At 33.6% G+C, this 24,907-nt stretch overlaps 1 protein-coding gene and 1 non-coding gene across 4 annotated transcripts in view; one reads left to right on the top strand and one right to left on the bottom strand.

Annotated features, from left to right (window-relative positions):
- The window catches only part of Srek1ip1 (SREK1 interacting protein 1), a 40,036-nt gene that overhangs the window by 8,049 nt on the left and 7,080 nt on the right, over positions 1-24,907 (top strand). For 2 of the 3 annotated variants that reach the window (XM_063258243.1, XM_063258242.1), the window contains 3 exons: positions 7,571-7,618; positions 11,089-11,232; positions 23,340-23,412. In XM_063258243.1, coding sequence (XP_063114313.1) covers positions 7,571-7,618; positions 11,089-11,232; positions 23,340-23,412 — 265 coding nt within the window. The remainder of the gene's footprint in view (positions 1-7,570; positions 7,619-11,088; positions 11,233-23,339; positions 23,413-24,907) is intronic. The other variant, XM_063258244.1, reaches the window with a different exon arrangement.
- Positions 30-132, bottom strand: LOC111757192 (U6 spliceosomal RNA). The gene has a single exon (XR_002791555.1). It is a non-coding gene; the product is annotated as a U6 spliceosomal RNA (small nuclear RNA).

Below are 24,907 nucleotides of genomic sequence, written 5' to 3'. Positions count from 1 at the left end.
TTGTTATTTCCTGATTCCTTGTTATTTTTAAAAATATGGAACACTTCACGATTTTGCATGTCAACCTTGTGCAGGAGTCATGGCAATCTTCTCTGTATCATTCCAATTTTATTACATGTGCTGCTAAAGCAAGCATAGAAATTCACACTAAGCTGTATCCCCAGCTGCTTTTTTTATTTTAAGACAGGATCCCACTAAGGTTCCCTAGCACGATTGGAACTTGGGATCTTACTCCCTCTACCTCCCAAAATACCGAGGTTATTGATATGTGCCACCATGGTCACCTGAGGACCTATGTGGTATAGGCATTCTGAAGGACACAAACTATTCCCTCATAAAATTTTGTAGGGTAATAAAGAAAATGTGCTGCTTGACAGGACAAAGGTGGTTGTTAAATGTCCTGTTTGAAATTCCCTTACACTTAGACCAGTGTTATAGATATATTAACCTTTTTCAATTCAAAATAATTCCTTAAAGTATAATAATCTTAAATTGTGCCATTAAGTAGATGACAGGATACAAATAAACTGTTCAAATCTATTGAAAGTAGAGATAATAGATGTGATGGCTCCACAAAAAAAAAAAAAGTACAATGTAAGCGCAGTTAGAAATATAGATAAGGAAAATGTTAAGATAATTTCTCAGATGATCGATCCAGACAGTGTATTAAAGGAAAATAGGCACCATTGAAGTCTTTGAGGTGATCATCAAGGCAAACAAGCATTATGTTATGCTCTCTTATTTTAGGTATAATGGATTCAGCCTGGCGTTTCCTGAGGTAGTTCTGCTAGTGATTATTACAAGGTATGACTCTCAAGTAATAAGGTGCTTTCCACAAACCTCACATAAAACCCAGCCTTGCCTCTTTTATGATCACGTCTTAGCTTTTTCCCACAGCATTGTGTGTTGGCTTAAATCATTATATAGGTAACACAATGAAATTTTGTAGAATTTTAGAAAACTCTTAGATCCTTAGTTAATATCAGAGACTGACATTTGAACACAGTTTTCAATGAGGTTTGCTTTCCTTGGAAAATTGCTTTTCCATTCACAGTTGTTATAATTAGCTCATTTATTGAAATCATGTCAGTAATCCTCTATTCTTTATGAAGAGTTGGTCTGGCACAAGTAGCAGTGTATCTTCTATACAGTTAAGGACTTGTCACATCATTTCTTTGGCATATAGAAGTGACTTATATTTGTACATACATTACCATTGCAGTAATAGAAGAATTCTAAGTTATACTACATCCCTTTGCTTTTCAGTTATTTCTTTTTTCTCTAGTTTGTGCTACCCACTGCTGCGGAAATTATTTTCCTAAATCATCTGTCTGATCCTGTCATTCTTGAGAGACAGGAAGTTAGTTTTAAATTCATTTCTGTAAATTCTGTAATTCTCTTCAAGCCACTTAACCTTTCTGAGATTCAGTTTTCTTGTGTCCATGATGAAGAGGTTGATTTTTTAAGTTGCTAGTTGTTTTAAAGCCAAAACTATCTCTGCAGGAGTAAAACACATACTCCCCTCTTGAGCATGACCGAATCACTTATTCTATTTGTTTCTTCTGGTGCATCCTTGTATGCAAAAGTGTGAATTAACCAACAATTCTCTGACCTCTCATGTATTTTCCTGCCTATGTGCCTATATTAATATTGTTCTTCCTTCATTATCCATATGTATCTCTCCCAATCTTTTAGCTGTAAGTGGTTATTTTGTTTTGTTTTGATTCTGGTTTTCTGAGACAGGGTCTCACTCTGCAGCCCATGCTGGCCTCTAACTCATGGCAATCTTTCTGCCTCAACCTCCCCAGTGCTAGGATTACAAGCATCTTCTGCCATGTCTGGATTTTAGCTGAAAGTCTTTCCTGGCAGCTTTTCATGCTTATTAACAGAATTATGTGTCTTTTATAGCATGAGGCACATTATTTCATGTGTTGACCACTTTGAGTTCAATGTTCTAAATAATCTAACATAGCATAGCTTCCTTTACTGAAGTATTTGACTTTAATCATTTTTATGGCTTCTCTAAAATCCAGTGTAGAGTTATACTAGAATTGCTGCTGAGAAAAATGTAATATTAAAGTAAACAGACTTACCTGTTCATTAAATTACAAGTTAAACCTTTTTCTTATTTTAAACAGATAATACTTATGGTAGTTTTTTTCCTTCACAGTTTTGTGAGGCAAACAGAAGACAAAGTCTTACACGTTTACTTAACTGTTAGCTCTTTCATAGCAGTAGTTTAAACAGTTCTTTGATGGTTTTACTTTTATCTCACTTTTGGGTGTAAAATGATTATGAAGACATTTGTAACTAAGTGTTAAAACATCTACTTTTTCAAAACATTTGCATCGTGGAATTTAACCTATTTTTTAAATACATACAAAAAAATGATTTCTTCTGTTCCTTCTATTTACCTTTGTATAATATTTAGGATTCCAAAGAAAGGTGTATACCAATAAATTATTAATATAAACTTGTAGGAAATTTCAAATACTTGGAATTTTACTTTGTATTCAACATCAATAGGTTATATACATGTTATCCAGACATTAGCACCTGTGTAGTATAAGATCTGGCCACAGTTCAAGGTTTAAAAACTTAAGAAATTGATGTTCTGTTTAAGAATCTCCAAATGAAGTTAAGTAAAACCATAATGGAATAACCACATCTAAAACTTGTTATGAAACAAAAGAAATCTAGTCTATCCCAATTGAATCTGATCAAAAGTGAAAAGCATGTATCTTGTGACCAAGATGACTGCAATTTCTAATTAATACAGAAAAAATTGGTTACTTATGCTGCTTACTTTTAAATTTAAATGATTATATAAAATATTTTAATCTAGAGAAAACTTTGACAATTATTGCTAAAATTCAAAGTAGACCATAATTAAAACATAATACTAAGTTCTTAGCATCCCCATTAATGTTCCCAGTGATCAAATTATTGACTTTGAAAGCATAAATGGTGTAAAATTCCAAAGAACTGAATTTTGGTCAAATGTGATGGTATTCCTACAGGGAAAATTACAGCCTGAGACAATTGTCAAGGGGTCTCCTTGGTATCACTTTTATTTTATTCCTTTTTGATTTCTCTGATCCTTCTGTTTGCCTCTTTTGCCCTACCATTACTTTTTATAGTCCATCTATACTTTACATGTGTTTAAAAAGTACACAAAAAATGGAGAGAGTTTGATGAGTTCTGATACATATATATGTGCCAGAGTACATATGATATTACCTTAGAAGTAAGAAATAGAAGAGGGTAATTGAAATTAAAATAAATTTATACAAATGACAGTAAACCCTAAGTACTGTTGTACAACTTGTTTTTCCTTTTTGTCATATATCTTAGATATCATCACAAAAAAAACCTGTCCTCATACTTTTGTACCATAATTTATTTTGTCAATGCTGTACTGATAGTTAAATTACACTATTTTATGATTATAAGCAGTGCTGTCATAAGTAGCTTTGTACATAAGTTAGTATACATTTATGCAAGTAAATTGGAAGGATTAATTTCCAGATGTGGAGCTGCTGGAATAAAGCAGTGTGTACATTTAGTTTTGATAGATTGTCAGTTTGCCTTTCAGGTATGGTACTATACTAATTTACGTTCCTACCAGCAATGTCGGAAGAGTATGCCTCCCAGCATTGTCTTCAACCTTTTTAATCTTTGCTACTCTGATAAGTGAATATGGAATCCCAGCATAGTTTTTAATGTGTATTTCAGTTACTATAAATAAAACTGAGCATCTTTCCATATGTTTCTATCATTTCTATTTGCTTATCTATGAACTTTCTATTCAGATCCTTGGCCCATTTTTTCTCCCACTGATAATTGATCTTAGTGATTTCCTGGGTTTTACCTAGTGGAAATAATTGTGTTTTGTTGATCTGTAAATTGTAAATATTTTTTCATAAGCATTCAAGTGCCTTTTGAGTTTTCTTTTGGTAGATTTGCCATTTGAACTTTTTTTTTCCTTGTCAAACTTAATATTTTTCTTTAATAGTGTTTAAGCCGCAGTTAACGATTAGAAAGAAACATTTTCAGTGGCATACACATTTTACTCTGAACAACTTTACCAAACTTTAGAAATGAACAAAAGAAAGAACCATGTCTTAATTTATTGTTATGGGATAGAAAACCCGACAGCTATAGTTAAAGAAGGAAAGGTTTATTTTGATTCATAGTTTATAGAAGTTTCAGTCCATAAGTGACTGGTTCCAAGGCAGGGCAGCATGGCAGACAGGCATCAGAGAGGAGAAACAGTTTATAGTAGGTAGGGATAGCAAAACAACAAAGTAGTGAAGATTAAGTCCGAGTAACCTTCTTTCTACCCCTTTTATATTCTGTCTAGGCTACCCAGCTTTGGGCAGGTGCCAAACTAGTCAGTGGAATGAATTAGTAATCACACACTATAGATCCAACCACTCTGAAAAAGCCTCACCTATGTGCACATGAGGCTTTTGTGGTCATCTAGACATCAGTCATAGCAAACCATAGAGGAACCTAAATTGGGGAAATGAATAATTTAGCAAATTAGGGACCTCATAGTATAGCCTTCCTATCCAGTTTGACATAGATTACAAGTATACTTGTATTAGTCAGTGTTCTTGTCCCAAACAACAGAAAAATACTAGTTAATTTAAACAGGAAGAGATGATATAGGAAGTTAACTGAATCTAAGAAAGGATTACAAGAATGTTCATAAAATAGAAACAAATCAAGGGAACTAATCCAAGATACTGCAGGAGCCTAGACTTGGTCAGAACTACTGCTATAAGTGACATCAGTGCCATTAGAAACTGAATCCCAGAAGCAAAATGCATTTCATTATGTTACTTGTCTCAGATCTATAGAGTTGTTTGCTTGGATTCTGAGTCACAGATAGAAGCATTCAGTTGACCACACAGTCATGAAAATTAAAGACAAATGAAGCTGAAATCTTAATTTCACTCAAATCTGGCTGATAGTTATTGTGTATGAAACTCTTTAATTTTTATTTCCTTTTCATGTAAAAGTCTCACCTTTGTTAAAGAAGATGACCTGCCTAGAAACATTTCATGTTTTGTTCATTCTAAAAACTTTAAACACTTGAGGGGGCCAGGGTCTGAGGGTTTAGCTCGGTGGCTTAAGTGCCTGCTTGGCAAACGCGAGGTCATGAGTTCAATCCCCGGCACCAAAAAAACAAAAACAAAAACCCTGATGGAGAATAAACACTTGAGTGTTGAGTTTTATCAGCATTTTGTCATTAATGAGTTCAATTGTAATACATGTTGAGATGAGACTATTTTACATTTGTTCATTACATTTTTAGTCTATTAGAGGAATGGTACTTGTGCATTTAGCATTTTGTTCAGCTTGTATAGTTTCTATAGAAACAGACAACATTAACCCAGAGTCTCTGAGCTTTTTTTCTTCAAACATATGGCGATTTTCATAATGGAAGAGCCTCAGATTATACTAATTCAATCTGATTCCACAGTGGTATATACATTCTTACACTAGCCATAAAAATCACAGAATTTGTGGAGGAAACAGTACTCAGCAAATTCATTTTTGATGTATTTAATAAATAAGAACTTGGTCTGGGGATATAGTTCAGTGACACAGCGCCTGCCTGGCAAGCATGAAGTTATGAGATTGATTGTTGATATGAAAAAAGAGGGGAAAGAAAAAACCTAATTAAAAACAATAGCCCACTTTTACACATTAATTGGTTAAAAAACACAGATACTATAGTAAATATGGCACTCGACCTTTAAAAAGACCTGAAGTGTGTCTAGAAGTAGATTCAAAAGTACTGTAGTTTATGAGTTGTTATGAAGGGGTATGAGGGGAATGTTGATATGAACCATGAAAAGTTGTAACACCAGATGTGGTCTTGGATATGTGCCTATATGTTTTGTATATTTTTAGAACTTACATCAGCTAGATCAAATTTTTGCATTCACCCACTGTTTACCTGTATGAAAGTTACATGCTCCATTATTCTGTAATGTTATCAGTTGCATTAAAATAATATTTGCATTTTTAAAACAAGCATTATAGGAGAACTGCTTTTACTAGAACAACTCAAAACTATATTTAAGAGAGAATTTAGGATTAGGGAAAAATAATATTTTAACTTACTAAAAATTGGCTTTAAATTATTTTTTATTTAAAATTAGCATTTCGTATTTGTACTACATGTAGTACTACAGGTGATATCTTAATATATGACAGGTGATGTTTTCATTTGAAAGGTTTCGGAGTTAGATGTCCTTCATTAAGAAAATGGAATATTGTACTGAGGCTCTCACTGGTTGATTGAAACCACTATAAAGTTTTACCTGTGTATGCATACAATGGAATATCATTTAATGCAATTTTGATACATGCTATACTATAGTTGATACTTGAAATTTTTCTACTTAGGGAAATAAGCCATGCTCAAGAGGACAAACATAGGATTTCTCCATATCTGTGGCAAATCCTTACAGACAGAAAGTAGACTAAAGATTACCAAGTGAGGGAACATGCATTTATTTAATGGGTATAGTTGTTTGAAATGATGAAAATCTCTTAGAAATGGATAATGGTATGACATTATGAAGTACTTAGTGCTAGTAAATTATATGTTTAAAAATGACAAAATGATAAAGTTATGTAAAATACAAAAATCAGTTTTATTTTGTCTCTATTATTTTTATCTTCCTAATCATCTGCATACTGCTGAGTACACCAGGGTACTGTAAATTTTTGTAAATGCTTATTAGACTGACAAAATTTGTTTTCTTGTCAAAATTCAAGTGTTGAATTTGGGTGTTTCTTAGAGTATGTAGCAATTACAGTGAGCCCTCTGAAATTTCATCAGTTCCTTTAAGAAGGTTGAAATTGTTTTTCTTCTAATGGAAGGCAGAAAAACATTTAACTTTTACATATATATGTATATGTTTTATATATATGTTACATATATGTATATGTATAATTATTACACATGTGTATGGAATTATTACGTATGTATGTATAATTATTATACATTAGAGGGGCAAAGTACCCTAAAATTTCTTCCTCAGTGTTGTAGAATTCTTGAAATATTTATGTTTTTTACTATAATAGCTCATTTCTATGAATTACAAAAAAAATTCTTGAAGTGTCAAATAATTTGAGTAAATTAGCTTTCAGTAAGTTAATTTTTCAGTCAAAATAATTGATTAACATTACTTAAGTGAGTTGTAGATAATTTCTGTTTTTTCTTTAAAAGAAATTTTCTTAAATGTTCAAAAGGGAAAGGAAACAAAGGAAGGGGAAAGGAAAAAGGGACGAGAAAAAAGTACAGGAGAAAAATGGAAATAAAGCTTTTTAGTAAATGAGGAGGGAAAGAGGTCGAAGGGAAAGGAGGGAAGGGGAATGGGAAAAAAGAAGCGAGGTACAGATTCTCTATGATGAATGTGATTGTCATTTATCTAAAATGCACCAATAAAATAAAAAATTGGAAAAAAATTTTTTTAGCTTTTGCATATAATGAAGTTATCTTTTTACAAATATCTATTTCCTAAAATGTTATCCAATTGTATTTCAGGTTGCAACAAGGATAGTGTCAGGGCAGGCTGTAAAAAATGTGGCTACCGTAAGTACACAAAAACATTCTGTACATATTCTTACCAGAAACATTGCCTTTTGAGAATGTGCCTTATAGTCCTATTTTCAGAGGCCCTATGTGTAGTCATTTAGGCCTAAACTATAGCATGAGCTGATTCAGAAATTCTTATTACATTAAATATCATTTTTCTCCTTTTAGGTAAATCCATTGGCAGCTATGTATCTGATGACTAGCAAAGACATTATAAAGTAGAAATAGTAGTAGAGAGAGTTTGGAAAAATTATATTTAACTGTGTGTGGAGTGTGTGTATGTGTATTTTATTCCTTGTTTTCCTGAATACTAGATAAAGAGGTCAAGGCATTCAAAACTATTTTTGAAGGTTTTTTTTTTTTTTTTATGTTTCTTGAATTTATTTATCCCTTTGTATAAGAGCTTGTCTTAGTGACTTTGTTAATAGGACACAATACCTGATATCCAAAGCCCTAAGGAGGAAGTTTATTTTGGCTCACAGTTTATAGAGCTGGCTGTAAGGCTGAATGGCATGGCAATAGGGTGTTGCTTCTCATAAGGTGTCAGGAAGCAGAGACAGAGATCAAAGGAGGTGGAAAGGAGATAGACGACTCCTGGCCATGCCATGTCACTCAGTGATCCACCTCCTCCAGCCAGGCTTTTTAACTATAAACTCAGTGGACAGGTCCACTGATGCCCTAGTGGTCCAGTCACCTACCCAAAGGCCCACTTATCAGCACATGAGGCTTTGCAGAGGGACATCTAGCTACTCTACACCATGACAAAGTTTGTTTGATCCCAGACTTTCTGTTCATGGACAAAAAGCAGCCATTAATCTTAATTATAATTAACATAGTAGGATGAAAGAGTAAACTTAAGCCTGTGTAATTATATGAAATGCTGTGTATGTATTTGTAATTTTATGCTGTAAACCAGTATCATTTCTCCAGTTAAATGTAATAGTTCTTAAAACTTTACCAATAGCTGTTGCAGTAGCATTTGCTGCTTTTTTTTTAATTCTTTAGAGACTTGTATTTTTACTAGAACTCCAATTCATCAAAGATTTAACAGGATTTCTATGTGAGAATACAGGATAAAGGAGCACTTGTGTATATTTCCATCAGAAAGACAAAGTAGAAGCAAGCCAAGGAAACAGACTACATGCAGCCAAGCAAAGCTCAAACCTGGCTCTAGGGAAGCTTGTCTAAATAGCAACAGTGGGTTATAAATGTGTATATCCCTCACAGAGGTGAAAACTAAAAAATAGACATGTGTGCAAGACATGAGTAAAACCAAATGTGTTATGTTTTTGAATTTGTTTGCTTTGTTTGAGACACATATCTCAATTTTTTATTCAAAACTAGCAACTGGTCGCCTATAGATTAAAAAAAAAAGTCCCTCAAAAACTAGAGTGGATGTCCCTGTCTACTAACTTCACTTTATCTAGTTGGAATTCTTTTAATCTAAGAGTTCTGGAAAAGCAATTAAACTCATTTTCTAGTATCTATCTTTTATTTTAGATAACAGTGGAAGCATTTACAATAATAAGAATTTGAGAAGCAAGTCAGTAAATAGTTTCGACCTCCGTTCTAAGTTTAGTTCTCTCTGCATTATTATTCAGATCTTATTTTAGTGAAATTATTAAACAATTTCAAATTTGTCTGCTATGGAAAAATGTAGTTATATTTTCATCCTCTGTTATATCTCTACAAATTGGAATAAATGGTCTTTATCTCAGTCTGATTTGATTTCAGTCACTGTTAATAGTAAGCTATTTTCCTCAACTTTTGTGAGCTATTTTAGCAAGTTATCAAATCTGAGAAGGGGATTGTGGGAACACCTTGACTATAGCTGGCCAGGCAAGTGTGAATGGCAGCTGAAGTAGGGTAAGTCTATGGAATAGAGCCTTTAACTGATGGGGTCCATGTCAACTCCAGGGGGTATCAGAAATGAATACAATTGTAGGATTCCCAGATACTGGGAATTCCCAGATACTGGTTGTTGGCGTGGGAAAAAAGCTCACAAATTTGATATCAGATACAGTAAGAAAGCTTCAGATCACCTTAACAGATGTAAAAATATATCCCACATATATTTCATTTGATCTGCATTTCTCTAATAATGTTGACTTATACCTTATATGTGGACTTATTCCCTAATAATGTTGCATGTACTTATTGGCCATTTGTATTTTTGCTCATTTTAAAACTGGTGTATTAGTTTTCTATTATTGTGATCAAATAGCTGGCAAAATTACTTTAAAGGAGGAAGGATTTATTTTAGCTCACGGTTTCAGAGGTTTGAGTCCTTGGTCAGCTGGTCATATTGTTTTGCACCTGTACATGGTGGAGAAGAGTTGCTTACCTCATGGCAGTCAGGAAGCAGAGAGGGAGAGAACTCAAGAAGAAGAGGCTCCATGACCCACTCCCTTCAACTAGATCAGTCATGGTCCAGAAAATTTAAAAGCTCACATCTTAAAGAAAATCTGATGTATAAACCCTAAGTCCTAAGAGTCTATTAATAGTAGGTTAAATAAATGAATATGTTTTTGTACAGTAGAACAGTATTTGTTAGGTAAAATGAAAAACTATATCTACTTATGTGTCAACATAGATAAATACAGAATGGCAGAAACAAATTACAGAATGATAAATAGGTATAATTACACTTACTATTTTTAAAAAATGCATAATGCAACATTTTATGTGTGAATATTAGACACCAATGTCAGTATACTGACTTTAGAAAATAAAAAAACAAATGGAATTGAGGCAGTTTCCAAAGGTAGTGTAAGCTCTACAACTTTGTGGTTATGCATATGAGCCTACATGTGTGCATTTTCTTTAAAATAATTAAAACGAATGTGACAGAATGTTAACATCTGGATGATATAGATATATAGGTACTGGATTATATTATTTCTTATACTCATGTTTGTAATAATAGATTTTCATTTTAAAAAGTTATGTGCAATAAGTAGGCAACTACTGTAGTTTTCTTACAGGGACACTCTAAGAAAATAATGACAAATTAAAATTCTACGTGTCCTTTAGGAAAGCATATCAGTTACTATAGCAGTTTTAATGAGATGAAAACTGTGTAACTGCATGAGTACAGTAGTCAGTCTGAGAAGAAAAAGATATGAGAAGGGAATAAAATAAAATCTAAAGTATAAATTTTTTTGTACTTGGCTTGTTCACTTTTAGATATTAACTGTATTTTTAGAAAGGAAAGGTATAATAGTTCAATACTTTAAAACCTGTAAGAAATTCTGCCCAAAATGCCTATTGAATTAGAAGTTCTAAAGAAGAAAGAAAATGTGTTCTTGTATCAGGGAAATTAACCAAAGTACCACCAACTGAATAAAAGTTAAAAGTTTTTTGTATTATTGAAAATATATTTGTTGCTTTCCATGAAACAACAAAGCAAAAAGTACACACTGTATCAATAGCTTTGTCATTCTTCTCTGTCTCTTTGTTTTACTTAGCTGGTCATCTGACTTTTGAATGCCGCAATTTTCTCCGAGTAGACCCCAAAAGGGATATAGTTTTGGATGTCAGCAGTACAAGCAGTGAAGACAGTGATGAAGAGAATGAAGAACTAAATAAATTGCAGGCATTACAGGAAAAAAGTAAGCAATATTTTTCTTCTTTCATTCTTTAAAAATGTTTCTTAAATATTCTGTTATGTCATGTTTATATATCATACTTATAATTAAGATAGCTTTCCTATTTTATATAAGAATTACTGCATAAATTAGAAAATGGACTTTTACATTATAAGTAATTTGAGTGAGAATAAACACTGATCAGAGACACAGGCAGAAAGAAATTCCTCTTTCTGACTCCTCAGCTTTGTTGTTGTTTTCCTATTATAGTAGGATATGTCAAATGGTTTGTAGAGTCTGATTTAAGAGTTGGTTTCTGGCTGCATTTGACCGTTTTTGTAGAATATAACTTTCCATAAGTCAGTTAACCTCTCTGGACCTCAGAGTCCTTGTGAGATGAGCCAAAGGATGCATCATCAGATCATACCCATAAAGATCAGCAGTCTTAGATGGTATCAAGCTTTACAAATGATTTCTAGTATGTAAATAACTGTGAAGCATAAGCAAAGCAGTGACAATTCTGGAACTGTAAGTACATCTTCCCAAGTCTTTTCTTTCTACTTTAGGTCTCAGTCTGGTCAAGATAAACACAAGAAGTTTCTATATTACTTAAAGTGAAATATAATTTGATTGTGAAACATTTTGTCTATAAAATGGCTCTTACAGTTAGGTTTTTAGGAATAAAATGTGAAGCTTTAACTACTTTATCAACTACAAAATTTCATATGCTATATATCACATAGCACTGAAGTATACCTTTTTAAGTTACAGTTTTGGATGAGGGATTAAAAGAATTATAAATATTAAACTAATTTTATTTTAGATAATCCAAAAAACATTAAACAATAAACTTGAATATGTTTTAATTTTGCCTTTCCATATTATGTTTAGTTAGGTAAGTGAAGGAGGTAAATGTTAGGTACTAGGGCAAGATAATAAGATAGAAGGGAAACAAATTTTCAGAGAACAAACAAGCATCATTTTACCTATGAGTATACATAGGTTAAGAGGAAAAATAGTTGATTAAATTTACATCCTTCCTTTAGATTTCTACTGGAAAATCACTAAAATGAAAGTAGGGAAAAAACTTTCTTGAAACATAAACATGTAAGGTCAAAGAAATTGGACAGGAGGCATTGCAAAATTTTGGAAACCGAAAAGATGAGCTAATGATAACTGACTGCATACTTGGAAAAGCTCCATCCTTTAATAGTGTGGGATGCTAAAAAGTAACCTCATATACACTCTGAAACCCCCTAACTATATGATTATAATCAATATTCTTAAGTGGAGTTGAGTGTGAGTCTAAAGACAAGATTAGTATCAAGGACTCAGATCCTCAATTCACTTTACCTGTTCACTGAAGCCAAGTGGCTTTCCTTCATCATCCCAGTGGACTACTTGAAGGTTTTATATTCTAGACAAGATTTTATTTGTTTTTTGGGGGGTTTTTGTTTTTGTTTTTGTTTTGGTCTTTTTTTTTTTTTGTCAGTATCAGGGATCAAACTCATGACCACACACTTGCAAGGCAGGTGCTTATGCCACTGAGCTAAATCCCCAGCCTCATAGACAAGATTTCAAAAGAAAGAAAATGGTCTTTGGAACACAACATGCACAGCTGAAAACAGAGTAAACTGAATGTCAGGTACAGAATGCTGACCACATTCCAGTCTTCTTCATCTATTTGGTTCCTAGGCATTTATCACTCAAACAGAAGATTAGCAGATTCTTCTTTGGGAAACCTCACTATTTTAGGAAGAGACCTTAATAATCTGACAGCAGGAATTCTTCAAGAACATGATCTAGCCAGATGGCCAGAGAAGTCCAGTGTTTAAGTACCATTTGCTCAAGGCTTGCAGTCAGCTTTTAGACAATCATGAATGGCCAGATTTTAAGATAAGTGTCTCATGTGAAATATGAGTATGTGTCATTAACAAAAGGAATGTATTCCAAAAAAATGCATCATTAGGCAATCTTATCATTCAGCAAACAAGTAGGACTTATTCTTAAATATAAACCTAGATAGTCTAGCCTATTGCACATCTATGCTATATGGTATAAGCTATCGTATATGGTCTGGGGATTTAGCTCAGTGACACAAGCACATCCTGGCAAATGCGAGTCATGAGTTCAATCCCTGGTACCAAAAATAAATAAATAAATAAGCAAGCAAGCCAAGCAAGCAAGCTATCCTACATGCAGCCTATCACTGATCAGAGCATCATTATTTAGCAAATGATAGTATAGATATTAAAACACATACACACAGTCAACTTGAAGGATATAGACTTTGATGAAGAATGAGTATCATACTAGAAAAATGACCAAAAAACCCAATGTTTATAAATTTAAGGTGACATGAAAAACCTCAGATAGAACTGGAAAATAAAATTTGGAATGTAAGAATACATTCAAAAAAGAAAGAGGCTGGAGAGAAGAAAATAAAACTGAAGTAGCAGTGTAGGAAGTGCTTCTTTGAATTGAGTTCCAGAAGAATTGGTTTTCAGATTGACAGTGTTCACAGGTACCAAATACTTTGTACAGTGATAAAAATATACCTACACCATCATGGAATCAAACTGGTCATCAGTGAAGGATCGGAAGTCAGAATAATTTTAGATTTCTCTAAAGCAGTGCTAGAGATTAGCTGATGTGGATAATATCTTCAAATCTTTTTAAAAGAAAATTATATTCAAATTAAGATAATTATTCCCAACCAAATTATTTACTGAGTATGAAAGTAAAATAGATACGTTTTCATATATTTCAAAGTCTCAAGGAAAATGTACTTCTTACATACTATTTCCTGGAAAACCTATGGAATTAAACATACATTATGTATGGAATAAGCTTTATAGAAAAGGAGTAGACCAAGATAAAGACACATGGAATATGGAAAATAGGAGAAATAAAAAGGGAATCTCCAGGATACAGTGTTGACTGCATAGATTGCTTTGGGTAGGATGAGCCTTTTTAAAAGATTAATTATTCTAGTGTGTGAACACAGAATATCTCTTCATTTATGTGTGTCTGCTTTAATTTTTCATCCATACTTTACAGTTTCAAGGTAAAAATCTTTCACCCCTTTAGTTAAATTTATTCCCAAAATTTTGGAGGTATTTTTGATTTTCATGCTATCCCAAAGGAAATTGCTCTCTTAATTCCTTTTTGGATAATTCATTGTTAGTCCAGAGAAATACGATTTATTTTTGTACCTTGATTTTGTACCACATATATCTGTTGAATTCATTTATTAGTCTTTTTCTGAAGTCTTCACTGTTTTTGATATATTTGATTTTATTATCTGTAATCAGAGACAGTTTTTTGTTGTTGTTATTATTTCCAATTTGGAGGCCATAAGTTCTTTTTCTTATCTAATTGCTCTGTCTGGTATTTTCAGTACCATATTGAATAAAAGTGACAAGAGAGGGTATCTTTCTCTTATTTTTGATATAGAGCAAACTTCAAATCTTACCAGTGATATAATACTAGCTGTGTGCTTCTCATATATGTCCTTTATTATAAAATATATATTTCTTCTATCACTAATTTGTGAAATATTTTTCATCATAAAGGGGTATTAGATTTTGTTAAATGTTTTTTCTGCATCTGTTTAGATAATGATTTGTGTCCATTCTGTTAATGTGATATATCACATTTATTCATTGAGATAAATTAAATCATCCTTGTATTCAAGGGATAAATCCCACTTGATCATAGTGTATGATCCGTTAAATGTCTTGTTGAATTCAGTTTATTATAAATGTTTGAAAATTATTGCAAATATGCTCATCAGGTATACTGGTGTGTAGTTTTGTTTTCTTGTGTTCTCTTTGTCTGGTTTGGTATCAGGGCCTTGTATAATGAGTTTTGAAATGTTTTCTCTTGAATCAGTCTTAGTAGGTTGTATGTTTATAGAAATGCATGCTTTTTATGTAGGTTTTTTTTTTTTTTTAAAGAAGATTAAGATAAAAGAGGACATAACAACACAGGTCAGAATAGAACCATTTAAGCAACACAGTGTTTCACCACAAGACAATCTGACATAACAGTAGCTACCATAGTGTCTCTTTCCTTGAAATATTTGTGTATACCTTCATATACTATAGTATCAAACATAAAAAGACAGTGTAAAACCATTCAAGAGAATGAAAGTATTACAGGGTATTTAGAGCCAACTAACAGAAAACAAACAATGGTTTCTATACTATCTCCTTGTCTATAAAAATTTTGCTTGTAACATCACATATAATAAAATCTAATAAGATACAACATGATAAAACCAATGGAGACAGACAAACAAAAGCTTGGTGAGACTTCAAAACAAGATGATATTAAATAATCATTAGCTATTATAAGGTCTTGTTTTCTTCAAAATAGTTGTTCATACCATCCCAGACAATAAAATCAAACAACCCAGAATAAAACCATTCCAATTAATGAATGAAAACATTATAAGGCTTCAAAGCAATATAATGGGGAATCATGATTACATACTTTTATGTATTCTTACCATTTCTTTTTTTTAATTTAATGAGAAAAAGAAAAAAAAACAGAAAAAGGATACATTATACAGAATTTCAGAAAGAATAAACAGTAGGAAATCACTAGTTAATAGATTACATATTGTTATCTTAGAAATAGTTGTTCAAGTTACAAAATTAAAGCATATAAAGTGGACTTTCAAGTAGTGATACTGCATACAGTTTTGTTTAATGATCCAACAAAACTCAGTAATATGGTTATCTATCTTATACACTTAAATATACATGCAATTATATCATTTAGAGCACTTTCTTTTTCTCTCTTTTGTACAATGACAATTACACATTTTGGGTTTCATTACTCCCACAGTTCTTATTACTTTTTTTTGAAGAGAGTAAAACCAAATGTGACATAACAGAACAGTCAGTCAAATCAAAAGGACGGACATAATAATGTAAAAACAAAATACAAGGTGATCAACAATGTTTACCATACTGCCTCTTGCTATCTTAAAAAGAATTGCCAATATCATCAGTTATAATAAAATTGAGCAAAACAGTAAAGAATAAAACCAAAACATTGGAGACATTACAGGACTTTAAAGGAAAATAACAGTCAACCAGAATGGGTGACATAATGAATCTTATTGTCTACAGTTGTTGCCTATACTTTCGAACTTGGTACTATCAAGCAAAGCAGAATAGGGGAAAATCAGTCAAAATAAGATGGTGAGGGCAGTGCAGGGTTTCAAATCAAGTTATAATAGGAAATCAAAGTGGGTTACTATAATGTATCCTGCTATTTTTTTATTTTTCCCTTAATGAAAAAGATAAAAAAGTAAATAATTTAAAAAAGGAGATTGAGATAAAAGAGGGCATAACAACAAAATAGTGCAGGTCAAAGCATAACCATTTAAGCAAAATAGTGTTTCACCACAAGATATCCTGACATAAAAGTAGTTACCATAGTGTCTCTTCCATTAAAATCTTTGGGTATAACTTCGTATACTGTAGCACCAAACATATCAAGATAATGTAAAACCATTCAAGAGAATGACAGTATTACAGGGCATTTAGAACCAACTATCAATAAATGAACAATGGTTTCTGTATAATCTCCTTGTCTATAAAATTTTTTGCTTATATTATCACATATAATAAAATCCAGTAAGATACAACCTGTTAAGACCAATAGAGACAGAAGAATAAAAGCTTGATGGGACTTCAAAACAAGATGATACTAAATCAGCACTAGCTATTGTAATGTCTTGTTTTCTCCAAAATAGCTGTTCCTATCATCCAATCTTCTCTGCCTCATTTCTGTTGAGATCTTTTTCTGTCGTTTATTGTCAGTCTGTCTTCTTCATTTTGCTTTCTGCTCCATTCATTGTGGCCTCTCTGCCACTATTTCTGGAATCTTGGTATTTTCCGTTTTTAGGATATCCTGCAGTATTCTCTGTAGAGTTGAATTGATGGTTGCAAATTCCCCTAGTTTCTCTTTATTCTGGAAGCACCTTGTTTTTCCATCAATTTCTATGGACAGTTGTGCAGGATATATCAATCTTGGCTGGAGGTTATTATCTTTCAAAGCTTGAATTATTTCCCCCCACGCTCTTCGTGATTTGATGGTTTGTGCCGAGAAGTCTGCTGTAATTCTGATGGGTGTTCCCTTGTAAGTGATCTGTTTCTTGTCTCTGACGCTTTTAGTATTCTGTTCTTATCTTGGATTTCTGGAATTTTGATTATTATATGCTGGGTGTAGCTCTGTTTGGGTTGTAGGTGGCTGAGGTCCTGTATGCCTCATACATCTGGGTATCTTTACCTTTTGCTAAATTAGGGAAATTCTCTTGGATTATTTCTGTGAATAGCTTTTGTAGTCCATTTGTTTGTGTCCCTACTTCTTCTTTTATGTTCTTAATTCTTAAGTTATAGATCCTCTTATCATCTTCTAGCCTTTGCTGTTTGTTTATTTATTTTTAAGAAGTTTTTCATTTCATGCTCCCACATTACAAATCTGCCCTCCAGTTCAGATAACCTATCCTTAGTTTCTTTCAAGCTGTTATGCCAGCTTTCGATAGAGTTTTTAGTTTCCTGGTAATTGTTTTGAACCTGCTTCACGTATACTATGTTTTCTCTATTTTCTCCATCAAACAATTCTCCCCTTTTTTTCTGTTCTTCCATTCCACCATCTGTTTTTTCTTGGGCGGTGCTTAGCATTTCTCTGACTATTCTACTTATATCTTGCTTTATTTTGTTAAATACTTCTCTTTTGAACTCATCTATGAGGCTCCGGAGATATCGCTTTATGTCTATTGGTGCCGTGTCTTTGGATATTACATGTTTTCTTTCCTCATTCTCCTTTGCATTCACCTTTCCTGGATCGGTGTTCTCAGGATTGGGGACTGAGGACTCTTTCTTGTTGCTTCCTCTTCCCATACTTTTTGTTCCTTCCATACAAGTGAATATAGGAAGCCCAGTTTTTTTTTCTCTTTGTCTGTTACAGTTTGTTTGAATTGCGCCGGCTAGGTGTTCCCACCCACTGCAGTGTACTAGGGAGACACAGACCTGGGCAGCCTCTGCTGGGCCCGCCCCTCCAGGTCAACCTACCGAAGGCTTCACTGCTGGGGTGCACCTCCAGGCACTGGGACCTGGTTTCGGCTAGCCTACTGGGTCTTAGTCGGCGGCATCACCCAGGCCAGGTACTCCCCACCAATCCCGCTTGAGAGAGGAATATACGACTAAAGTTACTGCAGTGTCCTGTTCCGGCAAGTCTGCCTGGTCCCAGAATGTCCTTTGCTGAAGCCTCCTGCTCTATGGAAGGGTTCCCGTTCCACTCATTCACCGCAGGTCGATGCAGGGCTCCCTGCCAGTCCCATTCTCAACTCCGTTCGTGGATTCCCACTCTCAGAGTTTTCGCATGTCACTCTCCCTGCTGTGCCGATTTGGACGCAGCAGCAGCAACAGGAAATTCAAATCGCGGCTTCCAATGGTGCGGGATCCAGCTTCCAATGGTGCAGGATCCAGCTTCCGCGCTGAGATTTTATCTGTTCCTGTTATAGCACTGGGATTGTGTTTCCAGTTGGTTTCTCTTAGCTTAGTTCGTTCCTGGGTCGGCAGAGTATATCTCCCCTTGCTTAGGACTCCTCGCACCACCCCATTCCTGGATTCTAAGCGGGGTATCTCAGAGAGCCTCCGTAGCTGCTGCTATCTATCCGCCATGTTCTCCTGGACAGTCCTTTTTTTCTAGGTTATTCAATTTGTTGGCATGTAAATACCATGACTCTTTGTATTTCTATAACATTAATTCTAATATATCCTCTTTCATTTTTTGGTTATTTTCTTAGTCTACCTAAAAATCTGTCACTTTTGTTTAGCTTTTTAAAGAACACTCAGCTCTCATCTTTTCTATTGTAATTCCCCCCTCTATTCGCTAATGTTTTATTTCCTATCTTCTGATACTTTGAATTCTTTTTTTTTTTAGTTCCTCAGTATATAAAGTTTAATTGCGAGACTTTTGGGGGGGGGGGTGCAGGGTTCTCACAGTTTGCTCTACATACGCTGGATTCTCTTTCCTTAGCTTCCATGTAATTGAAATTATAGGTATTCTTCTTTTTTAGTGTAATCACATGACTTCATATGTCTGTTAATCCTGCTTTTCCTGAATCCCATTATGTCCCATTATGATAAGTTGGGGGTTTTTTTGTCTTGTTTTGTTTTGTTTTTTTGGTAATGGAGATTGAATTCATGACCTTGCGCTTTGCCAGGAGGTGCTTATGCCACTGAGCTAAATCCCTGGCCCCTGTTTTTACATTTTTTTTTTTTTTTTTTTTTTTTTGTCTTTTTCATTTTTACGGGTACCAGGGATCGAACTCACGACCTCCTGCTTGCAAGGCAGGTGCTTATGCCACTGAGCTAAATCCCCAGCCCCTGTTTTTACATTTTTTAAAAAGTTGGTTTGGTTTGGTTTGGTGTTTTACTTTTTTTCTTTGACACACTCTGTAGGCCAGGAGTCTGTTTGGTTTTAAGTATTTGTGAATTTTCCATTTTCATCATGATACAGATTTCCAGTTTCATACTACTATGGTTAGAAAAGACATTCCATATGATTTCACTCTTAATTTTGTCTAACATATGACCTAGTTTGGGAATATAATGTGTTCTTAAGAAAAATACCTATTATTTCAGTTATATTGACTAATATTCTGATTTTGTTCTTTTTTCCTTTTCAGTATTGTAAGATTGCTTTTCTTATCACTATTTTGACCTTTAGAGAACATCTTTTACCCATTCTTTTAAGGAATGCTTGCTGTTGACAAATTCTTTTAATTTACTTTTATCTGGAATGTGATATCTTTTTTATTCCTGAAAAGTATTTTCACTAGGTAGAACAATCCAGGTTGACATAATTTGATAAAGTCTGAGAAGTTACCCTCAAGAATAATTTATCATTTTTTTCTATTTTCAAATTTTTCTCTTTGTCATTTTCAAAGGCTCATTTATGATCTATCTTACTGTGAATTTCTTTAGATTTTCTCTGTTGGGGTTCATTCAGCTTCTTGAATCTGTAGGATTAAGTCTCTCGCTGAATTGGAGCAGTCTTTTGTTATTTTCCACAGACCCCTGAAGTTTTGTTCACTTTATCCTGTTTTGATCATCTCCAAGTACTGCACGTAATTAAGAAAGATGAGCTTCAAAAAGCATTTTGTTCATTTAACTTAAGATAACGTAGTATCTGTCCCTGCAACCCATCATTGCATTTTTTTAGTGCTTCTGTCATGTAGAGAAAGATCTGGGGCAATAGGTGTTAACTAGTTCTTAAAAAGCTGTTGGCATAACTGACAAAATCCACAAAAAGAGATAGTTAATCTGAGAAGCAGCCAGCCACACACCTGCAAACCCACCAGTCATTTTCAGAGACCAATAACCTGCATGGACTGGGACAAGCAGCCAGCCAAGCCCCCATGTTCCTGCTGCCATCAGGGGAATCTCAGTGTAGTTACACATATCTTGAGAAACCTGCCTCACACCCCACCACCTCCCTGGGAACCTAGATTAAAAGAAACTAAGATGCCTGGACCATTTCCCTACAAGATGAAGGAGCAAAAGGCAATCTCAGACCTTCAGTACACACAGCACAAGTCTAGGAGACATACACTGGAAGTTGCATACCTGAAATTTTGGAAAGAATAGCAACTGAAGTAAAGAAACACTTCGTGAGGCTGTAAAAGTAATCAGATCAGAAATAATATCTCAGATAAATGAAAAAATGACAAACATAATTAAATTATTGCTTACCATATCTAAAGAAGACTTAGATTAAAAAGAGGAGCATAGGAACATGCTGAACCTTGAATGAACAATATTGGAAAGAATTACAATGCATGAAACAGATTCAAAGAGATTCAGAAAATTAAAAACTCCATTGATAGCTGGCAAAACCACCTGAAAGAAACTGAAGATAGACTTTCAGACCTTGAAGTCAGGATTGCGGCTAGCGATCCTGAAAGACATCTCAAAAATAACAAGGAATCAGAAATAACAATTCAACAGCTGTTGCACAAAGATAGCACAAAGAAAATAATTTAAGAGTGATAGGTGTCAGTGAAAAAGCAGAGATTGACACAAATGATATAAAAAGACTATTCACAGAAATAATAGCAGAAAACTTTCCAAGAATGTGAGGCATATGGAAACCCATCTAGTCATAACCAAAATAAATCTACACCTAGACATAATAATTAAGGTCCCAGAAATTCAACACAAGAGCAAAATATTAAAGGCTGTTAGAGAAAAGAAACTGATCCCATATAAAGGGAAACCAATCACAGTCCCAGCAAACTTCTTATCACAAACCGTTAAGTCAAGGAGAGCTTGGAGGGAAGTGTTTCAAGTCTTGAAAGAAAACAACTTCCAACCTAGATTGATGTCTCCCACAAAACTATCTTTCAAAATTAATGGAGAAATAAGATACTTCAATAATAAAGAACAACTGAAGGAATTCATGACTACTAAGCCAACCCTATGAAAAGTGCTATAGGATATTCTAAAGAAAGATAAAGATGATCATAGTTCGAAGAATAGTAGCAGGGAGGATCACTAAGCAGTCCTGGAGATTGAACAGAGTTGAAAATATGGGACTAACAGCAGGAGGATAGCAAGGCAGAAATGAGTCAGTGCATCTCAATCATCACCATTAATGTAGATAACCTCAATTCACCAATAAAAAGAAACATGGGCAGAATGGATCAAAAGACAGGATCCATCAAAACATTGTAGGCAAGACACACATTTAACTCAAAAGGAAATTCATGGACTGAAGGTCAGAGTAGAGAAGACAATGCTTCATGTGATGAAGACCCCTAAAAAAGCATGGACAACTTACTCATCAACCACAGAATGAATAAGAAAGATATGGTATTTTTGTACAATGAAAAGCTACTCAGCTATAAAGAAAGATAATATCAAGACTTTTGTAGGTAAATGGATGCAACCTGAGATCATATTCATGAATGAAATAGTGCAGACCCCATGCATGAACATCATGTTGTGTCCCTATATAAAAAATTGAAAGAATTGGTGGGATCCAAAATGCACAGTAGATATCGTGAAAATGAAAGGGAAGAAACATCTAAAAAGGGAAGATGATAGCCATTGTTAATTTCCTAATACCTTGTTTTGAAGTCCTATATAGTTTTCACTGTTTTATTTTGGTTTGGTTTCATTCTGTTTTGTTTTACTTGATTTTATAGTGGCTGGTGGTATGGGTAGCTGTTTTGATGAAAACAAATATATTATGGTAGCCATTGTTAATTTCTTATTTTATCTTGTTTTGAAGTTCTGTGTCACTTTCATTGTTTTGTTTTGATTGGTTTTACTGTTTTGATTTATTTGATTTTATTATGTCTGATGGTATGAGCAGCTATTTTGAAGTTAACAAAATATTTTGTGATAGCCATTGTTGATTTCCTATTATCTTGTTTTGAAGTCCTGTATTGCTTTCATTGTTTTGTTTTGATTGGTTTTATTCTATTTTGATTTGTTTGATTTTATTATGTTGATGGTAACGGCAGCTCTTTTGAAGATAACAAGAGGCATTATGGTAGCCACTACTGACTTACTATTATCTTGCTTTGAAGTCCTGTATCACATTCATTGTTTTGATTGACTTTATTCTGTTTTATTTTGTTTGGTTTTATTCTCTTTAAAATAAAATCTTAAAAAGAGAGATAGATAACCTGTAATACTTAGTTTTGCAATCTATGCCTCCCTGTATGTGCATTGTCATTTGATTTTATGTGTATGTGGCGGGAAGGAGAATTGTCTGACAGTTGAACACAGGGCTCATATAGACTAGATTCTACCACTGACCTTTGTGGTGTGTGTATGTGTGTGTGTTCTGTGTGTACTGTTTCTGATTTGTTCTACTATCTCTGACATCTTTATATGTTGAAGATACCATTAGTATATTGTCTTTTCTAGCTGAGAAAATAAATGCATGTTTGAAGTTCCTGTCATTTGCCTTCAACCTATTCCCATTTTTGTTGTCTTCATCTATCTAATCAACAACTAAAAATTTTTTTAAATGACATACATGCCATATTATTGAATAGAGTTGTGATTGTATTTTTTTATTTTCTCCCTCCGCAGGAATAAATGAAGAAGAGGAGAAGAAAAAAGAAAAAAGTAAAGAGAAAATCAAATTGAAAAAGAAAAGGAAAAGGTACTTATAAAATAGCATTTTATTTAAAATAAAGTAGAATTGTGAGTACAGGAAGCATTCTAAAATTTTTTCATGTATAGTCCATTTAATTTAATCTTAATTATGTTCTTATAGAAGGTAAATGTTGTTTCACTAAAATAGCAAAGTCCTTCATGTTAGTAATCAAAAACAAAATCAACATTCAACCACCTTAAATTTTATTTTTGAATACTGTAAATCAAGGTACAACATCCCCTCTTCTTTTTTTTTCAGTATCCTATTTATTTCTATTCTAGATATTCACATTTTAGAGCAGTAGCTAAGCTTTTAATTGGACCCATCTAAGTCAACACATTTTGTTGTCCAATATATGAAGTTGGAGGAGAAATATGTATATTCTTATATTACTGTGGCTAAGAAATTAATTTAATTTATTAATGAAATTTAGTGTAATTTGTTAAGCTAAAAATCCCTTCTGGTTTTCAGAATCTTTGATCAGCCACCTGTGAATTTTTACTGTTAACTCTCTTAACAACTAGTTAAAGAAGCCATCAAAAATTATAGGAGGTGACTTCCCTGGTTAATATGGGAATAATTGTACATAAATAGACATTTTTAAAGTACTTGGCTATTGTAGATCTGGTTTAGAGCCAGTTGTATCACAGATCAAGTTCCATACATTAGATGTTGTTGCTTTGTAGCTTTTATGAAGTATTCAACTACATACGTTTTAAAACTTGAGATATTTTGTAAATTGGAATAGTTAGAACACTGTCAGGAGTTGAGAGTTAAATAATAGTCTCTAACATAAAAACTGGTAAGAACATAGAGCTCAGGATTTCTGATTTAGTGCATTGCTGAATTATTTGTGCTAAACAGCATGATGGATTGCTTATAGGAAACATGATGTTATGTATTTTCTTCCAAGTTCTGATATACCAGTTTTATAGTAAGAGATTATTTATTTGGTCCTGTAACTTGGGCCTCACAGCTCTTAGACAAAGCCTGAAATTAAATGAACTTGTCCATGTAAAGGTAATGCCATCTAATAATGTGCTATATTACAGCCTAAAATATTGCCTTAAAAATGAAAATCTAGGATCAAAAATACAGAAAAAAGTACAGACAGAGAAGCAGCGCTAGGCAGAATCTAGAGTTCAAGTAAAAGGTACTCCTTAAAACAGCAAAGCAACCTAGGCACCTTAGTATGTGCTTGTAATCTCACCACTCTGGGATGCTGAGGCAGGAGGATAATGCGTTGAAATCCAGTCTGGGCAAATTAGCAACTTATCAAAAGGCTGTCTCAAAATGAAAAATTTAAAAATGTTCAAGGAAGGGCGATGTAGTCCTGGTTTCAATCTCCAACAGTGCCAAAAAAAATAACAACAACAAAAAACCATAGACAACATTTGACAATAGCAGAGCTGAAGAGGAAGTCAGAGAATATATGAGATAGCAGGTAGTCAGAAGTCTGTAAAAGCAGACAGATCAAATGGAGAAAAAGATACAATACTCC

Source organism: Cavia porcellus, unplaced genomic scaffold, assembly GCF_034190915.1.
Source record: "Cavia porcellus strain 051 isolate PalLab524CR breed Dunkin Hartley unplaced genomic scaffold, mCavPor4.1 scaffold_11, whole genome shotgun sequence".
Lineage (NCBI taxonomy): Eukaryota > Metazoa > Chordata > Mammalia > Rodentia > Caviidae > Cavia > Cavia porcellus.
Note: the sequence above shows the minus strand (reverse complement) of the source record. Positions and strands in the feature narration are given on the sequence as shown.